The sequence below is a fragment of the Myotis myotis genome, unplaced genomic scaffold (assembly GCF_014108235.1).
Source record: "Myotis myotis isolate mMyoMyo1 unplaced genomic scaffold, mMyoMyo1.p scaffold_m19_p_6, whole genome shotgun sequence".
Taxonomy (NCBI): Eukaryota; Metazoa; Chordata; class Mammalia; order Chiroptera; family Vespertilionidae; genus Myotis; species Myotis myotis.
In genome coordinates this window covers 49860167-49880767 of record NW_023416368.1, presented here as the reverse complement: position 1 = coordinate 49880767, position 20601 = coordinate 49860167, and the positions used below count along the sequence as shown (strand labels likewise).

The window sequence follows — 20601 nt, the reverse complement described above, 5'->3', positions numbered from 1 at the left end:
GAAGGTCAGAAGGGGACAGGTCATGCACCCGTGGGACCGAAGTATCCACCTTTCCTGATCCAAGCCATGCTCATGCCCAAACGTAACCCGGTCAGGTCAAACCTGGGAGCCCTGAGCCCAGAGCTCCTCCCAGCCCCATCCTCCCACCTTTGTCCCTCACAACATCAAGGCCTTGACTATATAGGTCAGGTGCTCTGCTTGGGTGGAGGCCTGAAATGTGATCATTCTAAATAGGTGGATGTGAATATTTTTATTTGAACCCACGATGGTCCTACTCTAGTGCTATTATGAAAGCCTTCCATTTAAAAAATAACATAAAATTAAGAGTTTCCAGACTTACAGCAAAGTCTGAAAAAAACAACCACAAACCTCATGGCTCTTTCTAAAAGCAGATGTAAATGGTGATTGCCCATAATGAGATGTCAGAAGAAGGACAGACAGGATCTTGGAAAATAATTGGCTTTACCTGTTTTATGTAAAAGTTGCTTGTTCTATCCTCATTTACAGGTCTTGTTTTTCTCGTCCTTAAGTAGACCAGCCAGAGCTCCTCATTTAGAAACTCAAATTTGAGTCAACTTCTCTCTAATCACAAACCCAGCCCACAAGGACCTTGACTGTCCAGTCTTCCGCCTTCCTAGGGTTTGGCGAACTAGTCTCCCTGACAACCTGATTCAAATCGCTGGCAGAGTAATCAGAAAATTCCATTTTCATCTTCCTTACTCAGATTGGGAGTTATTTATAGCACAGTTCAGATGAAAATGAAACTGGAGAGGAGCACCAGGAAGCAGTGCGCACAGCACTCTGTTGCAGAGACATTTAGGCACAGTATTTTCTCTAACTGTGATGAGCCACAGGAGGCCAGAGGGTAAGTGGCCTACAGGCCACCTCGATTGGGTATAAAACAGCCCCCATTTTCAGCCTGTCCATCGGGGGTGGGGTTCATGTGGAAGCCAGCTTGCCCATCGGGAGAGAGCCCAGCTCCTAGCAGGGGAGTCCCACCTGCTTCCCGTGACCCTTAGGGACTCTGCGCAGGGACCTGGCTCTGACCCCACTGTGAAGGGAAGTGCAGGTCAAATGGCAAGTCAGCCTGGCAGATCACCCTGGAGGACAGAGCTAAAGCCAATGTTAAGTAGCCGTCCCACAGACTTTTCCAGGGCAAGTGTGAGGGTAAGGCTGGGCTCTCTGGGTGACCTTCAGGGACAAGGACTGGGTCAGTACGGGCTCTAATTTCTAAATAGTAAAATACAAATGAATATACATACATACATTATATATATATATATACACATATATATATCTGTATTCATATATACACACATACACATATACACGTTACATAATGTATATGTGTGTACATAGTTTGTATATATATCATATGTACTAGTATATATATACTTTATACTTATATATAAATCATATTTATGTAACGTATAGGAAAGTATAGTTTATACTTATATAAAGTACATATAATTATGTTTAGGTTTAGATATTTGAATACAGGGTTTTTCTGTCTTCAAAAAATTTTAGACTATCAAACTACAACAGGAAGGTTGGGGAGGGTTGGGGGAGAGGTAAGAGATCAACCGAAGGACTTGTATGCATGCAGATAAGCATAACCAATGGACACAGACACTGGGGGGTAGGGGAGGCTGGGGGAAGGTCAAGGGGAGAAAAAAAGGAGACAAATGTACTACTCTTTGTAATATTTTAAGCAATAAAAAAAAAAATAAAGTAAAAAAAAAATTTACATGGAAGTCTCTCAGCCCACCTCTGCACCCCCTGCCCAGCCTCTGAGGGCTCCCAACCATAGCCGCCATCCCCCACTGCTGGGAACGCCCTCACCACCCCAGCAATTTAAAAAATCCCTCCACATATTCTGTTACCGCCTCTCCAAATGGCTTCATATTCTTCAATATGGCTATTTAAGCCCCTCAGAGCTTCCATTTCAGTAAAAGTTTTTTCAACTTGTTTTGAGAGGCAAAGATCCCCTTTTTCAAGTGCAATCTTCAGGAAAACCCCAATCAAGTAAAAGCAGAGCTGCTGTGTTTGAAGGGTGGGCCGAGGCCCCAGCCTGGCTTACTCTGACTGCCTCCCTCCTCTGCTCGTTAGCGACCCCTCCAGGTGGTTTGTGGAAGCTGCTCAGGACACAGTTTTTAGGCTTATAGACCTCCCTCCACGTGATGGGGCTTGTAAGTAGCCAGCTTACTGTTGCAGCTTAGGCAGGAGACCCCTCTCAATGTCCTGGGCTCGGCCATGACGGCAGCACACCACTCTACCTCCCGGGACTTACTGTTATTTCACAGGCGCCTTTGAATGGCTGGGGAAGTGAAGAGGTTCGGTGGGTGAGTTGAGGCTGCAGACCAAGGACAGGCTCCCACTTTTTGACGTGGAAGCTGTTGGTATTTCCCAGGTGCCATCAACGAGAAGGCCACGCACCCTGGGTACTACGAAGACCTCGTGGAGAAGTCCATGGGGAAGTGCAATCTCGCCACGGAGGAGATCGAGAGGGATTTGCACCGCTCCCTCCCCGAGCACCCAGCCTTCCAGAATGAGATGGGCATTGCTGCTCTGAGGAGAGTCTTAACCGCTTATGCTTTTCGAAACCCCAGCATAGGGTACTGCCAGGTAAGTGTCACAGGCGCTTTGTGCTAATTGTGTTACTAGCTAGTAAGTAAGAAGAAAGAAGGCTTTGTGGCCATCAGCGCTATCACTGCACTGCGCCGAGGCTTCTTGACCTTGGCAGTGTTGGCATGCTGGACTGGATACTTCTTTTTGTGGGGCTGCCCTGTGCTTTGTAGGATGTTCCATAACACTCCTGTTTAATGACATGTTTGACAGCATCTAGCTACTAAGTGCCAGTAGAACCTCCCAGGTGCGGCGATCGAAATGCCTCTAGACTTTGCCAGATTTCCCCTGCAGAGCAAAAGCTCCCTGGTTGAGGACCACTGCACTGCGCAGAGGAGCCAGGAGACAAGAATGCCCTGACTAGTCACCACCACGTAGCGGGTGACCTCAGAAAGTCCCTGTGGCCACTCTGATGCACCCTCATCCTGGGGGAGCAGAGAGCGTGCCTGAGCACCAGGCCTCTGCTCCTGCATTCTGGGTCCCACAGTGCTCCTACTCTGCATCCTCCTAAGCAATCATGACCTTGAGAATGTAACTTATATGCTATGGTTATAGTTAATACAGCACACATTACAATAAATGCTAAATGTGATTGAAAAAGTGTTGCTCCACATACCAACTAAAATGATCTCTGATACGAGTACACAAACGACAACTGAGAAAGGTCCAAGATAATGTGACCTTTAAGTTTTAAAGGCCACATATTTAGAGAGGCCTTCTCTGGCTATCCACCTAAAAGCTAAAGGCTTAATTCACACACACACACACACACACACACACACACACACACACACACAATGCAGGTCTCCTTGTACCACATTTTATTTATTTGATAGCACAATTTAAATATACCCCCCAAATTGATTAACCTTCACATCTTTATTCTGTCTCTCTGACACCAACACTTAAGCCCTGTGTAACTTGTTACCACTGTGTCCCCCCATCAACTCTCATCCTTCATCCCCCAATACCTAGTCAAGAGCCTGCTACAAAGTAGACCCTTAAAAAAACTTACCTTGACTTGATAACTGGCCAGGCCAGTCATGTCATGACCTAGAATCATCTGGTTAATTCTCAAGTGGAATTTTCGTAATGATTTCACTTGGGAAAATATTGAGTAAGACTTACCACAAGAAAGAGCCTATTAGACCTTTTTTGGCATTTATATTATAGAAATCTGATGGACAATTACTGGTTTCTAGAAGATCAAAAGAAGTACAGGAATTAGTTGGCTTCTGATAGAATGGAGTTCATATCTGTCTTTTGATCGTTCTCTTTTTAATTAAGAGGACTATTAAAGTAGTTGAGACTGTCTCCCTAAGAGCTATCTGATAATATCTTTTAATAAAGCAGGTCACTCTAGAATGTATGTCACTGGTACTTATCGGGACCTTCCTTATCCAGATGGAAATAATAGGCCAGGACTGTTAAGTTTAAAGGGTTTCATTGTTCTCAGAGGAGAGCCTTAAGCCATGTGTACCTGGTTCTGCAAACCATTAGGATAGATTAAGACCCTTTGTCAAATAGCCTCTGGGCAAAGTGTTTGATTGAGGGTTTGCTTGTCTCTCTCAGTGAATATTGGTGTTCCTGAAGACCCTTAATACTTACAGGCAAATGACTTAAGTGGTTTTACATTTTTTAAAAAATATACATTTTTATTGATTTCAGGGAAGAAGGGAGAGAGAGGGGTGGGGAGAGAGGGAGAGAAATATCTATACTAATGAAAGGAGAATATGCTAATTAGACCAGGAGACCTTCCAGACATCCTTCTGGACAAAGCCATGGTGGCCGAATCGAGGCAGAGGTGGTTAGGTGCAATCAGGCCAGGAGGGGAGGGCAGTTGGGGGAGAGCAGGCCAGCAGTGGGGGCCAGTTGGGAGCGAACAGGCTGGTGGGGAGTCGGGGGGCAGTTGGGGGAGAGCAGGCCTACAGAGGGGGTAGTTGGGAGCGATCAGGTTGGCAGGGGAGGGCAGTTGGGGGCGAGCAGGCTGGCAGTGGGGGGGAGCAGTTGGGGGCAAGCAGGCCGGCAAGGGGGGGGGGGCAGTTGGGGGTGAGAAGGCCGGCAAGGGGCGCGCAGGCAATTGGGGGTGAGCAGGCCGGCAGGCAGAGTGGTTAGGGGCGATTGGACAAGCAGGCAGGTGAGTGGTTAGGAGCCAGCGGATGTGAGAGGGTTGTCGACCGGCAGGGGTCCCAGATTTGAGAGGGCGCAGGCCGGGCTGAGGGACAACCCTCCCCCCACAATGCACAAATTTTATGCACTGGGCCACTAGTCAATGATAAGAGAGAATCATTGATCGGCTGTGTGTCCTACACTGGGAATCAAGCAAGCAATCCAGGCATGTGTCCTAACCAGGAATCCAATTGTGACCTCCTGGTTCATAGGTCGACACTCAATGACTGAGCTACTCTGGCTGGGTGGTTTTATATTTTTAAAGGACTGTAGACAAAATAAAACTCCAAAGAATATGAGTGTGTAGCTTGCAAAGCCTTTAAATATTTCATCTGGCCTTTTCCAGAAGTTTGCTGGCCCCTGTGAGACTAATTCAGTCATTGTTTAGGTTAACAAATTTGCTTATTTGTTAAAATGTGTTTGGTGACATCTTTTCGTTCTTATAGGCCATGAATATCGTCACCTCAGTGCTGCTGCTTTATGCCAAAGAGGAGGAGGCTTTCTGGCTCCTGGTGGCTCTGTGCGAGCGCATGCTGCCCGACTACTACAACACCAGAGTTGTTGGTAGGTGGTAGGTGGGGACGTACTTACCTTTTCCTCCACATCTCATCAAGAAGGTGTTTGTTTCTATAGCCCTGATGCCGGCTAGCACACAATTTCCAGCCACCAATTAGGCAGGAAAGTTTCAGACTATCCCAGTTTTCCACAATGGGAACAAGAGGGCTGAATTCGATAGAGATTTTATACAGTTAGACAGAGTCCGTCTCAGCATCAATTGTGAGCCATTTGCTGGGGTGCGTTAGTAAGAAGGTGCCCTTGTGCCCTCTGCTGCAGGTGCCCTGGTGGACCAGGGCGTCTTCGAGGAACTGGCGCGAGACTACGTCCCCCAGCTCTACGACTGCATGCAGGACCTGGGCGTCATTTCCACCATCTCCCTGTCTTGGTTCCTCACCCTGTTTCTCAGCGTGATGCCCTTTGAGAGTGCTGTTGTGGTGGTTGACTGTTTCTTCTACGAAGGCATCAAGGTGATATTCCAGCTGGCCCTGGCGGTGCTGGATGCAAATGTGGACAAACTGTTGAACTGTAAGGACGACGGGGAGGCCATGACCGTGTTGGGAAGGTAGTGTACTAAGGCTCCTTGAAAATCACATCTGGATCTTCCTGTTACTTTTGTTTCCCCCTGGGTTTTATGAGTCTTAATTGGCTGGGTGGTAATCATCATGCCCACTTCTCTTGGTGGCTGAGTATTCATTTTCTTATGCTTTGTTTTAGAAGTTAAGGGAATTTGACTTCATTAAGGAAATTCTAGTCTTTTGTTTCCAAGTGCAGAGTTTGCAGAAAATGTGTGAACTGTGATGGGAGAATTCCAGCTTAGCCTCCTAGTGACTTAGCCTCCTGATTCGTTTCTTCTTCCAGGTACTTAGACAGTGTGACCAATAAAGACAGCACACTGCCTCCCATTCCTCACCTCCACTCCCTGCTTAGTGATGACGTAGAGCCTTACCCCGAGGTGGACATCTTCAGACTCATCCGAACCTCCTATGAGGTAAGACTTGCTTCCTGGCTCAGTGTCACAGCACTCTGAGAGTGTCACTTCCGTTGCTGACCCCTGGGGGTACCTGCTTCCTTTTACCTGCCGGGAACTAGTTGCTGGAGCAAGTAGCTACCTCCCAGCTAACAGCTTTGAGCTGCAGAGATGGACACTGAATGGGGTCCGTGACTTCTGCTGGCTGTAATACCATGGAGCATATGGCATGACAGGTTCTCACCCTCCAGTTCTTATGCCCACCCTGAAACTTGGTTGAGTGGCAGCTCAGATTCAACTCTGGGTGGACTGAGGTGGGGCTGTTGAGAGCAGACCTGGGGAGGTTGACCTGCACACACCAGTTCACTTCCTATTCTCATGCCAAGTGCTAGGTCTTCTCTGAAGTAGCTAAGCCCATCCTCCTCAATCCAGGGCACATAGAATGCCCTGCACCATCCTGGAGAAGAACCAGCCCTGTGAATCCTCTAGAATCGCTGGGCCTAGTTGGGAAGCTGCTCCCCACTAGGTGGTTCTGGCCCCCGTGACCCTCGATCTGGTCTTGAATCACAAAGTGGAGCCGCTCAGGGTGAAGGAACCACAGTGTCATGCATCTCATCGCATCTGGTGGTTTGTGGAGCTCCAAGCACTCAGTGCCCATTAACTCCTCATGGTTTATCCTTTTTCCCCTACTTAACCTTAGACTTGGTGGCTTTCAATCCTTTCAGATCACTTTAAAAAATTTGTAAGCCAATTTTAAAAAAATATAAATTCACAGGCTCCATTGCAGACCAATTCTATCTGAATCTCTGGCATAAGGCCAAGAATAAGCATTTTTTAAAAATATATATATTTTATTGATTTTTTTACAGAGAGGAAGGGAGAGGGATAGAGAGTTAGAAACATTGATGAGAGAGAAACATCAATCAGCTGCCTCCTGCACACCCCCTACTGGGGATATGCCCGAAACCAAGGTACATGCCTTTGACCAGAATCGAACCTGGGACCCTTGGGTCTGCAGGCTGACGCTCTATCCACTGAGCCAAACCAGTTAGGCAGAATAAGCATTTTTTAAAAGTTCCCCAGCTGATTCCAGTGCCCAGGGAGGGCTGAGAGTCACTGCCCTAGTTGCAGAATGGGGCCACTCGTCACAGAGCCAATGATAACCTGGTTTGGATGGACGCATGACACCAGAGGCTCGCCACACATTTCTTTCTGTGCTCCCGGATAATCAGCCTGGAGAATAGAAAAGTAGGGGAGATACTGGAGCACATTCAGCTCTGAGACCTGGTCAAGCACCCCCCCCCCCCCCCCCCCCGTTGTCAGGAGGTTGCTCTGATAATGTTGATCTAATTTCTCATCAATTTCTGGTGAGAGAGATGATATCTTTATTCATAAATGCCTAGAGGGGGAGAATCTCACTCATGGTGTGCCCTCCCCAGTCCACACTGGGAGTGATTATAGTGACGATTGGACGGACAGTTTTCCTCTGAGTGGGACCTGTGGGTGATGCTCTGTGGTTCTGTAGAGTTATCCAGAAGGAAAAGATGAAGTCCCAGCCTCAGGTGGACTCAGACACCGAGGTGACCTTTCTGGAGGGCCCAGGACACAGTAAATTACTCAGCAGCCATGAACATGAACAATTTGGATAAATCTCACAATCCTCATGCTGAGTGAAATGAACCAGGGCCAAAAGAGAACATTCTGTGCCATTTCATTTATATGACGTTGAAAAAACAGAGCTTCCTAATGTTCCAGACGGCTCATATGCACCGGGATTGTGTCTCCATTGGTCCTGCAGACACCACACCGGGTGCTTTAGCAGGTTTCTCAGAAACGCCAGTCTTGCTCTCTTCCAGAAATTTGGAACGATCCGGGCAGACTTGATTGAGCAGATGAGATTCAAACAGAGACTGAAGGTGATCCAGACGCTGGAGGACACCACCAAACGGAATGTGGTGAGTCCCTGGAGAACCAGCCTGTGGCCTCCCCCCACCCCCCCTTCCTCGCACGCCTGCCGGCTCAGAAAGCCCTGCTGACACACGGGGGGTGGCTTAGAAGAAAGTCAGGAACTTGCCCAACCTGACATTTTGGAGTTTATGAAACGAGTTATATGTGTTCTTTTTATAGGTGCGAACCATTGTGACAGAAACGTCCTTTACCATCGACGAACTAGAAGAACTTTATGCTCTTTTCAAGGTGAGTTTCAAAGTAAATTTGTGTACATTCAGGGGATTAAAAAATTCACTTTAATAATTGAATTCTAGATTTTTCTGTTACATTTTTAAGGGAAAGCGTGAGTTACAGTGTGCATAAATAGGAAGATAGAGCTGAGAGCATAAAAATGGAATACTAATATGAAAAATAAACATATTCTTCTAACTCAAAGTGGATGTGTTAGCTTTCTTCTAGTCCATATAATATTTTATCAATTTCCTTGGACTTACTACTTTATAGGGGTGCACAAAAGTAGGTTTACAGCTGTAAGTACACAAAACAGTTTCTTCATGTATTATTCTAATCATAACCTGCATGTCTTTTTCCATTCGAACCTACATTTTTGTGATTTCCATTATAGGGGTGCACAAAAGTAGGTTTACAGCTGTAAGTACACAAAACAGTTTCTTCATGTATTATTCTAATCATAACCTGCATGTCTTTTTCCATTCGAACCTACATTTTTGTGATTTCCATTTTGTAATTCAGCCCATACCAGAAAATACTGTTATTGAAGTAAAGCAATGCAGATATTTTTTTTTCTTTAGAAAAAAAATAGTTTAGTCATAGCCATCATTATCAACATTTTAGGTGAAAATGTGCAATTGACAGGGGAAAAAAATTTAAAAGATGCCTTTTATTCAGGTACCAATTTTATCACGATCTCTAACTGGGTAGCTTGTATACGGTGTCTTTTACTGCCAGAAATAAACTTGGCTGTATTGAGGACTGTGAAGTTAGTACAGGAACAGCCCTGGCCAGTGTGATTCAGTGGTTGGAATGTTGGCCCGCCCACCAAGGGGTTGCAGGTTCAATTCCCAGTCAAGGGCAAGTACCTGGGTTACAGGTTTGATCCCCGGCCCAAAGTGAGTATGAGAACAAACCATAAAGGCACAAACATAAAGGTCCGAGTTGTATACGAATACAATTTAGAATCAGAATGTGATAGCTGTATTGGGAGGTTCTATTTATTTTAGTTTCACTGATGTCGGACATACTGTCTGACCCTGGTAGGTGCTCCAAACATGTATGTTGAGAACAGAAGTAAATTGTGATTATCAATCTGGTACACACTCTACATGCTTTGGATGTGGGCACAGAGAGACTGAGGTTTCATAGCTGGTTAGTGATGTGCTTTGTCCACCCAGCCCTGTGACCTACAGAGTGGACAACAGTGCCCCCACCAGCCTCCATTTAGCACTTGAAAGTGAAGTCTCCATAGTGTGTCATTTACCCATATCACTAAAGCCCTGCAGCTAATCGCTTGGTGTAAGTGGTTATCCATGAGAAAAGGGTACCTCTTTGTTTCTTAAAGGACAAAGATAATGATCCAAGTCGAAGCAAAACAAAAAAATATAATGATCCAGTTGAGATCCGATTTTGAAGGGATTCTGAGGACCGGGAAGAGCTCTGCCTCACAGGGGAGTGGGGAGAGAGGGCCAGGATTTGGGATAACTAAACAGAATTGGGAGTAGCAGCTGGAGGCAGCAAGACCATGGACAGATAATGGAACGGGATATGCATTAGAAAGAGGAGGCCGACATAGGGGGACACCTGGAAAAGGAGGGACGGGGCTGGTGGTGAGAAGTCCCAGCTCCAGAGATGAGTGGAGCCACTTCTTACCTCAGCACCCTTCACTCTCGTCCCTGCGCCTGCAGGTGCAAGGTGTGTCCTCCGTGCCTTTAGGTTGTGCGTGAAGAAAGCCAGCGTTTCTTACCTCAGTAACCCTGCCCTCAGGGTGTGTTGACAAACAGGAGTTCCCCACCCCGAGAAAGAATCTGAGACCCTCATTGGTGGCAGGGATGGGAAGGAGTCTCTGTGCAACCAAGATAAAAACCTCAGTTATGGACTCTGTCTTGAGTCTTTGAACACTAACCGGCTTTAACTTATTAAACGCTATGGAGACATGACTGTGTGTCAGACACCCACCCTACCAGACCTTTCAGCTCTTCTGGGGGGTCCCTACAGCTGCAAAGGTAAGATGCTGTCCTCTCCAAGGCACATACTGTTGGGCTTTGGGCTAAAACTTGGTAGGAAAGGTGAAAGGCTGCCACCTTGACACAGATTTGGTGGAAAATGTGGCCCAGAACCCCTTTGCCCTAGTTTCTTTTGAACTCTTTCCAGTTCATCACTTCGGTTCTTTTTCAATCTCTGCGCCCCATCCCCAGATGATGGGCTGTGGGATTCAGCCCAGAGCAGGGCGATGATGATCTTCATGGCTTGTCTTTCCTGAGGGTTATGAGCGCCATGAAAGTGTCTCTACCACATTCAGCTGGTTTCAAAGTCCCGTGGGTGCCTTAGTTAGGAGGAAACCAGAGGCCCGATGCACGAATTCATGCACAGGTGGGCTCCAGCCTGATTGGGGCCTATCAGGGGCGGGGCCTGCACGGGGGAGGGGATGTGGGAGGTTGGCCGGCCGACCCCACCCCCTGGTTGAACTCCCGGTGGAGGGGACAATTTGCATATTAGCCTTTTATTATATAGGATGCCCTGGGTAACCTTTATCCACTAACATCATTCAGGTAAAGGGGACCCCTCCCAGGGATGTGTCACCAACATGTGCCACCCAGAGACGGGTATCACTGATGATAGATCAGAGTACAGTACAGCCCCTGGGATTTCAGCCTCCACCTCCTTCCTCTGACATCACCCCTGCCTCCGCCCGTAGCCTGGAATGCGTCCCTAAGCACAGCCTCCCAGTATTCTCCCAGGGACTACATTGCAGAAAACCTGGTTTTGCCTCTTTTTTCCACCTCCTCTTCCTCCTCTCATCCCTACTCCTCCTCCCCTCTTTTCTAGGTTGTTAACTGCAATTCCCAGTATACCACTGCGATAAAGACATTGGTCTTTGCTCCTTTGTAAGTGAGAGCAAAATGGAATTGCTTCACACTCACAACGGACTCCCTCCCCACCTATTCAGAACCCCTGGGCGAGGGGGAAAGAACTGTTCTGAAAGTGCTTTGTTCTGTGGTAATATTTATACATGCTTATAGTGAAATAGTAAAACAGGGAATTGAATAAAAATGCAGCCCTGTTTTCATGGCCATCTCCTCCCCCACCTACCACCCAGCACTAATGTGTGTGTGTGTGGGGGCGGGGGGGAGATGCGGGGGGGAGCAGATTCTTCTGGTCCTTTCTATATGTGTGATCTTTGCGGTCTTCCTAGAGCAGGCATCTGTTTCCTCCACAATCAATATGACCTCAGGAGGAGAGAGGCTGCCTCTCTTCCAAGGACGGAAACAGGAAGCTCTCTCCTCTCCTCCCCACAGTGGCTCCTCCCCCTACCTGCTCTAAGCTATTTCAGATGAGTGAGAGAGGAGGGCCACCGGCTCGCAGCTTGAATGCTGCATGGCTAGGATGATGTTTGTGTGATTTTGGTGACCAGGGTTTATGGGACAGTAAATTATGAACTGGGACACAGAATGTCATTGTGGTCGGCTTTGGCTGCTGGGTTGGATGACCTGTGTGGGCCACTTGAGCCCTGGACTTTGTCATTCTCACCCAGAGAACAAAGTGGTCACATGGCCTAAATGACGGATGCTTTTCAGGTTAACATTCTCTTTATTTATTTCTTTTATTTATTTAATTAATTAATTTTTTAATTTTATTTTATGTTTTTATTGATTTTTTACAGAGAGGAAGGGAGAGGAATAGAGAGTTAGAAACATCGATGAGAGAGAAACATCGACCAGCTGCCTCCTGCACACCTCCTACTGGGGATGTGCCCGCAACCAAGGTACATACCCTTGACCAGAATCGAACCTGGGACCCTTCAGTCCACAGGCCGACGCTCTATCTACTGAGCCAAACCGGTTTTGGCCTCTTGATTTCTTTTAAATAAAAAAAAAAGAGTTCATCTTCATGGGAGTTATTAAAGTGCATGGAGGGTGTGCATAAGAGGAAGAAGCCTGGGGTGGGGGTTCCCTTTCTTTCTTCACCTACTCCAGTAACTGAACCGGATCTTTCCTGCCCGATGTTAACTGCAGAGATGGTTGCCATGGAGCTGGGGCGGTTGAGAGGGGTTCAGGTGGAGATAGAACAGGAGGAGGAGACAGAGGAGCCCTGAGACCAGAGCGGTGCCCCAGGAGGTGCCCACGGGTTGACCAGAAGCCTGTTTTCCCTGGCACCTGCTCTGAGGTGGAGTCCTCCGAACCGTCCTGTCCTTTGTGTTTTCAGGCAGAACATCTCACCAGCTGCTACTGGGGCGGGAGCAGCAACGCGCTGGACCGGCACGACCCCAGCCTGCCTTACCTGGAGCAGTACCGCATTGACTTCGAGCAGTTCAAGGGGATGTTTGCTCTTCTCTTTCCCTGGGCCTGTGGAGCTCACTCCGACGTGCTGGCCTCCCGCTTGTTCCAGTTACTGGACGAAAACGGAGACTCTCTGATTAACTTCCGAGAGTTTGTCTCTGGGCTGAGTAAGGATGTGATGTGGCTGCATGATCTGGGAGGGCAGGGCGGGTAGTCACGCCCGTGGTGCGCAGTGCTGGCTGGCCCCAGGGCCATAGCCCTCACTGCCTCAGAAGATTGGGGTTAGAGGGCAGAGCGGCACATGTTAGGGCTTGCAAACCGATTGTAAAACTCATTTTGAGCTCACGGATATACTATATTATTAAATCATTGTCTTCGACATTAGATAGGCCCCACCGCTAGTTAAAAAGAAATCAGAGAATTCGCAAGACAATAAAATGCCAGCCTCAACACTGAAACCACAGACCGTGATAACTTTACAGGAGAAAAAGAAGTGTTTGGGCAGATTGCTTTTCTTTGACCAAAAAAAATATATTTTTTTATTACATATAAAATGTTTCATTAAATTTCAAAGAAGCATTTCATGGTGTTTTTAATAAAGGCCTGAGAAGCACACAGCTCCGCAGTCTGCAGGGCAGCCCTTTCTCTCGTTTGCCAGGAGTTAGCGGGGAGGAAGGACCACGGGTCACGAGCAGGCAGACCCACCCCTCACCAGCAGCATGTGGTTTCTGCCTGGCAGCCTTGCTGTCTGACCTGCTCACTGCCCTCTATCCTAGTGGACTCTCCTTCACTGGGCATTGAGGGGAAAGGCCACCTCGTAGTTGAGCTTGGCCGACAGATAGGAGTTGTGGGTGTAGCAGGCATTGTCAGGCTGCCAGAATGAGATAAGAAGGAAAAATGTTCTTTTCCTAATTGTGCCACTTGGTGACCTTGGGCCACATACTTTAAAAGGACATGCCCAGGAAGGATGAAGGTGGCAGGCACAGAGCCAATCATGGTTCCAAAAAGTGCCCTGAATCTTTCAGAATAGTGATTGGAAGGCCAGAGAAAGCTGACGGTCTTTAAAAAGGTGAAGAGGTGTAGATGAGGTCCTCTTAGGTAAGAAAAAATTACTTGTGTAAAGTTACTCAAAAATATGGGGACATTCAGGAACTGGCCTTGGTTAAGGGCAGGCACTGTTCTGATGCTGTGGACTTTGTCCTTAATCACTGCATCCAGACAGCAGCCCTTTGAGGTCATAGCAGTATGATGTCTAACTTACACAGCATTGACTCTGAGCCAGGCATTGCCCTCATGCTTCATGTGCGTTCCCTGTGCCTAAAGGACACGGCAAAGCTGTAGTTCAAACCCAGGCCTCCTGGAGGCACAGTGTGTGCTGTTACTATTACTACCATGTGCTTATTATTAGATTTCTCATTTTCAGTTAAAGAAATGGAAGCTCAGAGAAGATAAGTAACTTGCTGGGACATTTATCTGTTATTGAACTGAACTGGACGCACAGTTAGCACACGCTGGGCCCAGGGTTCGTATGAGTGCTGTCTCAAAAGCTCATTTTTTCCTAATTACTCCATGCGAAAGACAGCAAACACGATGTGTGTTTTGTTTGTTTTTGTTTTTTTAGCAAAGAAAGAGTTATTAATTTTTAAGTACACATAGAATACACTTAGGTATTCGGCTTTTTAAGAAAGTAAGACAATCCAGACAAGGCTAAGGACCCCTTTGACCCTACCCTAACTTACTATTATATTGGTGTCTATGAAAAAGGGTTGTTCTTTTTAAAATTATCTTTGAACAAGAACAAGGAAGAGGAAAAAGAGAGGTTCTGCATATAGAATGTGATAGAGATAAATAGAAATATTTAATTTACTTAGTGTAGTCAACTCCAATAAGAAAAATACTTTCCAAAATCTTCAATAAAGGAGAGTCCAAAAGAGAGAAAACGTGGAAAAAGAATACGAAAGCCTCTTAAAATGCAGGGAGTTCTTGAGCAGAGCAAGCCTCCGCCCAGGTGACTGGGAGAATTCTGAGCTGTTGTCGGGCACATGGGTCAGGTACAGTGATGGAGACAGACAAGTTGGCCAGAAAAGTGAAATTCTGTTCAGGTTTTTAAAAATTAAAACATGAAAGTTGCTGAAGATGGATCTGTAATTTTAATATCAATCCCCAGAAAGATTCCTCTAAAAATCTGAACAAATAAATGGTCTATAATGAAATTAGAAATAAGGGATTGCTATCAGCAGCCATGAATTAGCTGTATCTCCGTCTCCAGTTGTGTTGCCAAGAGGTAAGAGTCACTAAACACATCACAGATGCCATGATGCAGCTGGTCATTGGAAAGATACCTCATTGTGAATGGAGAAGGTGGAAGCATCTGGAAGTCGGTGATTACGTGACTGAACACTGGCCCCAAAGTGCAATGTTGAATGAGTCAGTTTCAACTGAGAGTTCTCTAGTACCTTGGGCTCGGTGTGAACCTGTGATTGTTTCCTACCTGACTCTCCCAAGGTCACAGACTAAGTACAAAGGATTTGAAACCAGGAATCCTGGTTCCAGAGCTCTTGACCCAAGCATGCCCTGGCCATACCTTCTGTGACCTCGAGTCTTGGTTTCAACTTGTAAAAAGTAGACTTTTCCAGGGAATGCTAAGCCTGGAGGAGTTTCTAACACACGGTGCATTTCATGTTGGTGTTTCGGAATTCTAGGTGCTGCCTGCCATGGGGACCTCACAGAGAAACTCAAACTCCTGTACAAAATGCATGTCTTGCCTGGTAAGTGAGCCACACACAGCAGTACATGCACGTAACCATGACCTGTTTGCCTCTTTTCGATACACAAAATCACTCACTGGTCACTAAGAATGAACTGAATAATGACGCTCTACGTAACTTCCTGAGTCGGCTCCTTGAGTCTGCAGTCATTTGCCTGTCAGAGTGTGAGTTGTGTTGACAGCAAAGAGCAGTCTCTGTGAGAGAAAGAATAACTAGCATTTGGCAGCACATGAAATTCCAGAGACTCTGAGATGCCGAAGCTAGGGGCAGTAGTTCTAGCCCTGACAGAAACAAGTAGGAAAGATGGATGAGAATGTAAGTTTTAAGTAACGTTGGCCTCCAGCTGGGATCTATCTAACAAAACAATTAGAGAAAGAGTTGGCGCTAGGATAGAGACAGGGTAAAACTTTAGGTTGTGACCCTCCCCGACCTGGGTACCATTAGTGCCTCATCCTGTCCTGGGTCACTTCTTTAACGAGTACAGCACAGGGTCAGCAGTCGTGGCCCTGCCTGTGTGAGAATGACCTTTCCCGCCCTCTCCAGAGCCATCCTCTGATCAAGATGAGCCAGATTCTGCTTTTGAAGCAACTCAGTATTTCTTTGAAGATATCACCCCAGAATGCACACATGGTAAGTGGCTTTTTTTCACCAGGGTACTATATTTCTCTTCCACAGAGCCCTCTGCCACTGGAAAAAGTTACCTCCAAAGCTAGTCAGTCAAAGAAGTAACTAGGTGTACCGGTTAATAATGGCAGATTTTGTAATCAAAGAAAACACAATTTCAAGAGAAACATCAAAAGTGCTTTATTCAAAGTAATGTCCATCACTGGCTACACATTTCCCCCATCTTTCAGGTAATTTGTGGATACCGTCCCAAAGAACTTTTCTTGTTTTGAGGCAAACCATTCAGACACCCAATTTTCCACTTCTACTATCAGTAAAGTTATTTTACTGATAACTTTTCGGTTTTCCACTTGTCTTTCATTCAGTTGATGTGGCACCCATTTTCCTTCCTTTAAAATCTTTCCCATTGCTTGTAAACGATTGGAAATTGTTTGCTGAGCAACGTTTAATCTTTCTGCAAGTTGTTTTTGAGTTTGACATGCATCTTCATCCAATAATGCTTGTAATAGTTGGTCTTCAAACTTTTTCGGTTGACCTGGACATTCTTTGTCTTTCACATTGAAATCATCACTTTTAAACCTGTGTTCACAAGTATCTTGAGATGGAGCATGTTCACCGTAAGCTTCCTGAAGTGTTCAGCAGCACTTTTCTTTAAAACAAAGTAATGAATTAAAACTTCCCACAAATGCTCTTTTTTTGGCACAAAATTGAACATTTTTAAGCGTAAAAATATCTATGATATTAGCACCTTCAGCAAATTTGACATATGAAGTTTTTTTTAAAAAAAATATATATTTTATTGATTTTTTTTTACAGAGAGGAAGGGAGAGGGATAGAGAATTAGAAACATTGATGAGAGAGAGAGAAACATCAATCAGCTGCCTCTTGCACACCCCCTACTGGAGATGTTGCCCGCAACCAAGGTACATGCCCTTGACCGGAATTGAACCTGGGACCTTTCAGTCCGCAGGCCGACGCTCTATCCACTGAGCCAAACCAATTAGGGCGACATATGAAGTTTTGAAGTTTGTTGTCAATACAACAAAATAGCATACATACATACATATCAAATCACGTATATATCAACATATGTGTAACTCCATCTAGTGAAAAAAATCCGCATTATTAACTGGTGCACCTAGTATATGGCTATGCTTGCTTGATATGTTACTTGATAAGATTTTTAAATTTGGGCAATTATTGGGGGGCAGGTACTTCAGCCCACTGAAGGGATCATGGGCCTCATGTCCACTAGCTTAGAGAAGACACGTCCGCCAGGCTGTACACTCTGCTCCCCTCTCCCTGTCGGGTCAGGCTCAGTAAGCTCGTCATGCTGCTGTCCACAATCTGGACAAGCATTATATCAGAAAGCGTTCTCTCAGATCCGCCTTTGCTCTGTGATAGATGTCTGCAAATTCCAGCCCGTGGGGCCAGATTTGGCCCACGGCCTGTTTGTACAGCCTGTGCACTCAGAATGCTTCTGACATTTTTAAATGGTTTTTAAAAAATCACAAGTAATCTTTCATGACATGGGAAAATTATATCAAATTTAAACTTTAGTGCCTATAAATAAAGTTTTTTTGGAACACAGCCAAGCTATTACTCATTTGTATGATGTCCATGGCTGCTTTCATGCCTCAGAGGTGGACTTGGGAGCTGGGGCAGAGACACACCGCCTGCAGGGCCTAAGATAGAGGGTGGGCGAAGGTAGATTTATACTTCTGAGTACTCGAAACACGGAGTTTATCTTTGTATTATTAGTAGTTAATTATTGTACTGTTTTTCATACGAACAACTACCTCACCCTGCATTTACTGTCTGGCCCTTTACAGAAAAAGCTTAGTGCTGCCTCTGTGGTTGGTAGGTCCACAGAGACATGATCCATCTTGTTGTGTATATCCCCAACTTATTACATTAAGTCCCATACTGCTTTGTCTTGCATAATTAAGCAGTGTCTCTCAGCTTCCCACTGCAGTGGGTTATCTGCCTTCTAATTCATCCTGCGGGCAGCTTCATGGCTTGCCCAAGTCTGACAGTAAACATGGGTTGCTCCTGAGTCCTTTTGCCTCTTAAATCCTGCCATCCCAGAATAAGCACAGCTGAGACCTGCTTTTAACTGTGAGCCCTAAGTCACTGAGTAGAGGAGTGAGCCAGACCCAGACTCACTATTGTTGGCACTAGGAATTGAGGGTCAGCGCTTTGGACAGAATCTGTATGCTATTACCTAGGTGACCCCGGGCAGCCAACTCCAAAGGTACTATTGCTTTGTGTTGAAATTTTAAAAACAGATATAACATATAAAATAAGCTAAAGATATCTTTAAAGCTTGTAATACAAAGGTAACTAATAATATCTTGAAATATTTCTTTTCAGTCCTTTTTATTCATGTATGTAATTATAGTCATATATATATAGCCTATCTAATAAGAGAGTAATATGCAAATTGACCATCACTCCAACACACAAGATGGCCGCCACAAGATGGTCAGCAGGGGAGGGCAGTTGGGGAAGATCAGGCCTGCAGGGGAGGGCAGTTGTGGGGGAACCAGGCCAGCAGGGGAGGGCAGTTGGGGGGGGGAACCAGGCCAGCAGGGGAGGGTAGTTGGGGGGGGGGGGGACCAGGCCTGCATGGGAGGGCAGCAAGAGAGGACCAGGCCAGCAGGGGAGGGCTTGGGGGGGACCAGGCCAGCAGGGGAGCAGTTAGGTGTCGATCAGGCTGGCAGGGGAGTGGTTAGGGGCTGATCAGGCTGGCAGACAGAAGCAGTTAGGGGCAATCAGGCAGGCAGGCGAGCGGTTGGGAGCCAGCAGTCCTGGATTATGAGAGGGATGTCTGACTGCCCATTTAGGCCCGATCCCACACCGGGCAGTCGGACATCCTTCAAGGGGTCCCAGATTGGAGAGGGTGCAGGCTGGGCTGAGGGACATACCCTCCCCACCCCCCTGTGCACGAATTTCGTGCACCGGGCCTCTAGTGTGTGTGTGTGTGTGTGTGTGTGTGTGTGTGTGTGTGTGTGTGTGTGTGTATACATAAATAAATAAAATTGGGATCAAACTGCCTCTGCAGTTTTATATCTTGTTGTTTTTTGTTGTTGTTTTTTTCACTTCAAATCCAGTAAGCATGCTACCACATCATTAAACATTCTCTAAAAACATGGTTTTAAATGGTTGTATACTCTCCATTGCATGGGCTTACCATACATTAGTTTTGAATATCTATACTTGTTGGCTAAATCATTTCAACAGGAAGAGGAGAGGACTTTCTCAATGACATATAGTCCATTGTCCTCACTCTGTCTTCAAAGCCACTGGGATTGCTTCAACACTAAATTCAGTCAAGGTCAGATACCAGGCAGACAGTCCCCTTGTGGATGGTTGAAGAAGCGCTGCAGGCCCTCCCACCGCTGACACTGACGGAGGCTGGTGCTGGCCTCTCTCTTTCAAAGTGCCCGTGTGCTTTGTAACCTCCCGTTTCAAGAAGGGGAAAAAAAAGTTAAAAGTGGTTTCCTGGAAAGTCATATTTTCGAAATGCCAGATTATAAGTCTAAAGGAGTTTTGGAACATATAACATTTGTTTCCTTTATCAACTTGGATTTCCATTTGTTTTTAGAAAGTGAGTTTTTGGTCTTTTGCAGAGCCTGACAGAAAATCCGTCTCCTGATTGCAAAGCTAGGATGGCAGTGTAATGGGGGGGAGGGAAATCAAGATTCACCAGAGCAAGTGCCACCCCTTTTTCTGCCCTGAAGATGCCGTGATGTCATCCCTTTATTTCCTGGTTGTACACTAAACCCCGGTTGTGATAAAGCATCCTGAGGGGGGTATTTCTTCACCTAGAAATAGGGTTATCAGATAAATTACGGGACAGCCCGTAAAATTTTATTTCATATAAGCAGTCAGCAGTTTGTTTAGCATGTGTGTCCCAGGCACTATTTGGGACACACACTAAAACATGATTTGTTGTTGATCTTAAATTCAAATTTAACTAAGTGTGCTGGGTTTTTGTTTTGTTTTGTTTTTGCTAAGTCAGACAACCCTACCTAGTGGTCTCTCTCTTTCCTACTACAAATGCTAAATGGATAGGTTCATTACATAACAGTCTACTTTTTCTTCTGAATATTCCTTGGCAGTGGTTGGCTTGGATAGCAGAAGCAAGCACAGCACAGACGATGGCTTCGTTACCGTGAGTCTGAAGCCAGACAGAGGTACAGACTCCCTTCTATACGTTTACCTTCCTGCGGGTTGGACACTGTTTCTTGGTGTTTGAACACTTCTTCATATCTGGGTTTTAGGGAAGAGGGCAAATTCTCAAGAAAATCGTATTTATCTGAGGCTCTGGACTACAGAAAACAAGTCAAAATCAAAGAATGCAAAGGATTTACCCAAATTGAATCAGGTAAGCTCTCGACAGTTCAATTCATTCATATTAAAC

General features: G+C 45.9%; 1 protein-coding gene across 6 annotated transcripts in view; it reads left to right on the top strand.

Moving 5' to 3' along the window:
- Positions 1 to 20601, top strand: part of TBC1D9 (TBC1 domain family member 9) — an 87869-nt gene that overhangs the window by 64119 nt on the left and 3149 nt on the right. For 3 of the 6 annotated variants that reach the window (XM_036312484.1, XM_036312485.1, XM_036312483.1), the window contains 11 exons: positions 2411 to 2625; positions 5241 to 5358; positions 5629 to 5914; positions 6211 to 6340; positions 8176 to 8274; positions 8447 to 8515; positions 12710 to 12950; positions 15486 to 15551; positions 16095 to 16181; positions 20300 to 20374; positions 20462 to 20565. In XM_036312484.1, the coding sequence (XP_036168377.1) occupies positions 2411 to 2625; positions 5241 to 5358; positions 5629 to 5914; positions 6211 to 6340; positions 8176 to 8274; positions 8447 to 8515; positions 12710 to 12950; positions 15486 to 15551; positions 16095 to 16181; positions 20300 to 20374; positions 20462 to 20565 (1490 nt within the window). Of the gene's footprint in view, positions 1 to 2410; positions 2626 to 5240; positions 5359 to 5628; positions 5915 to 6210; positions 6341 to 8117; positions 8275 to 8446; positions 8516 to 12709; positions 12951 to 15485; positions 15552 to 16094; positions 16182 to 20299; positions 20375 to 20461; positions 20566 to 20601 lie in introns of those variants that run through there. The other 3 variants (XR_004968132.1, XR_004968131.1, XM_036312487.1) reach the window with 3 other exon arrangements.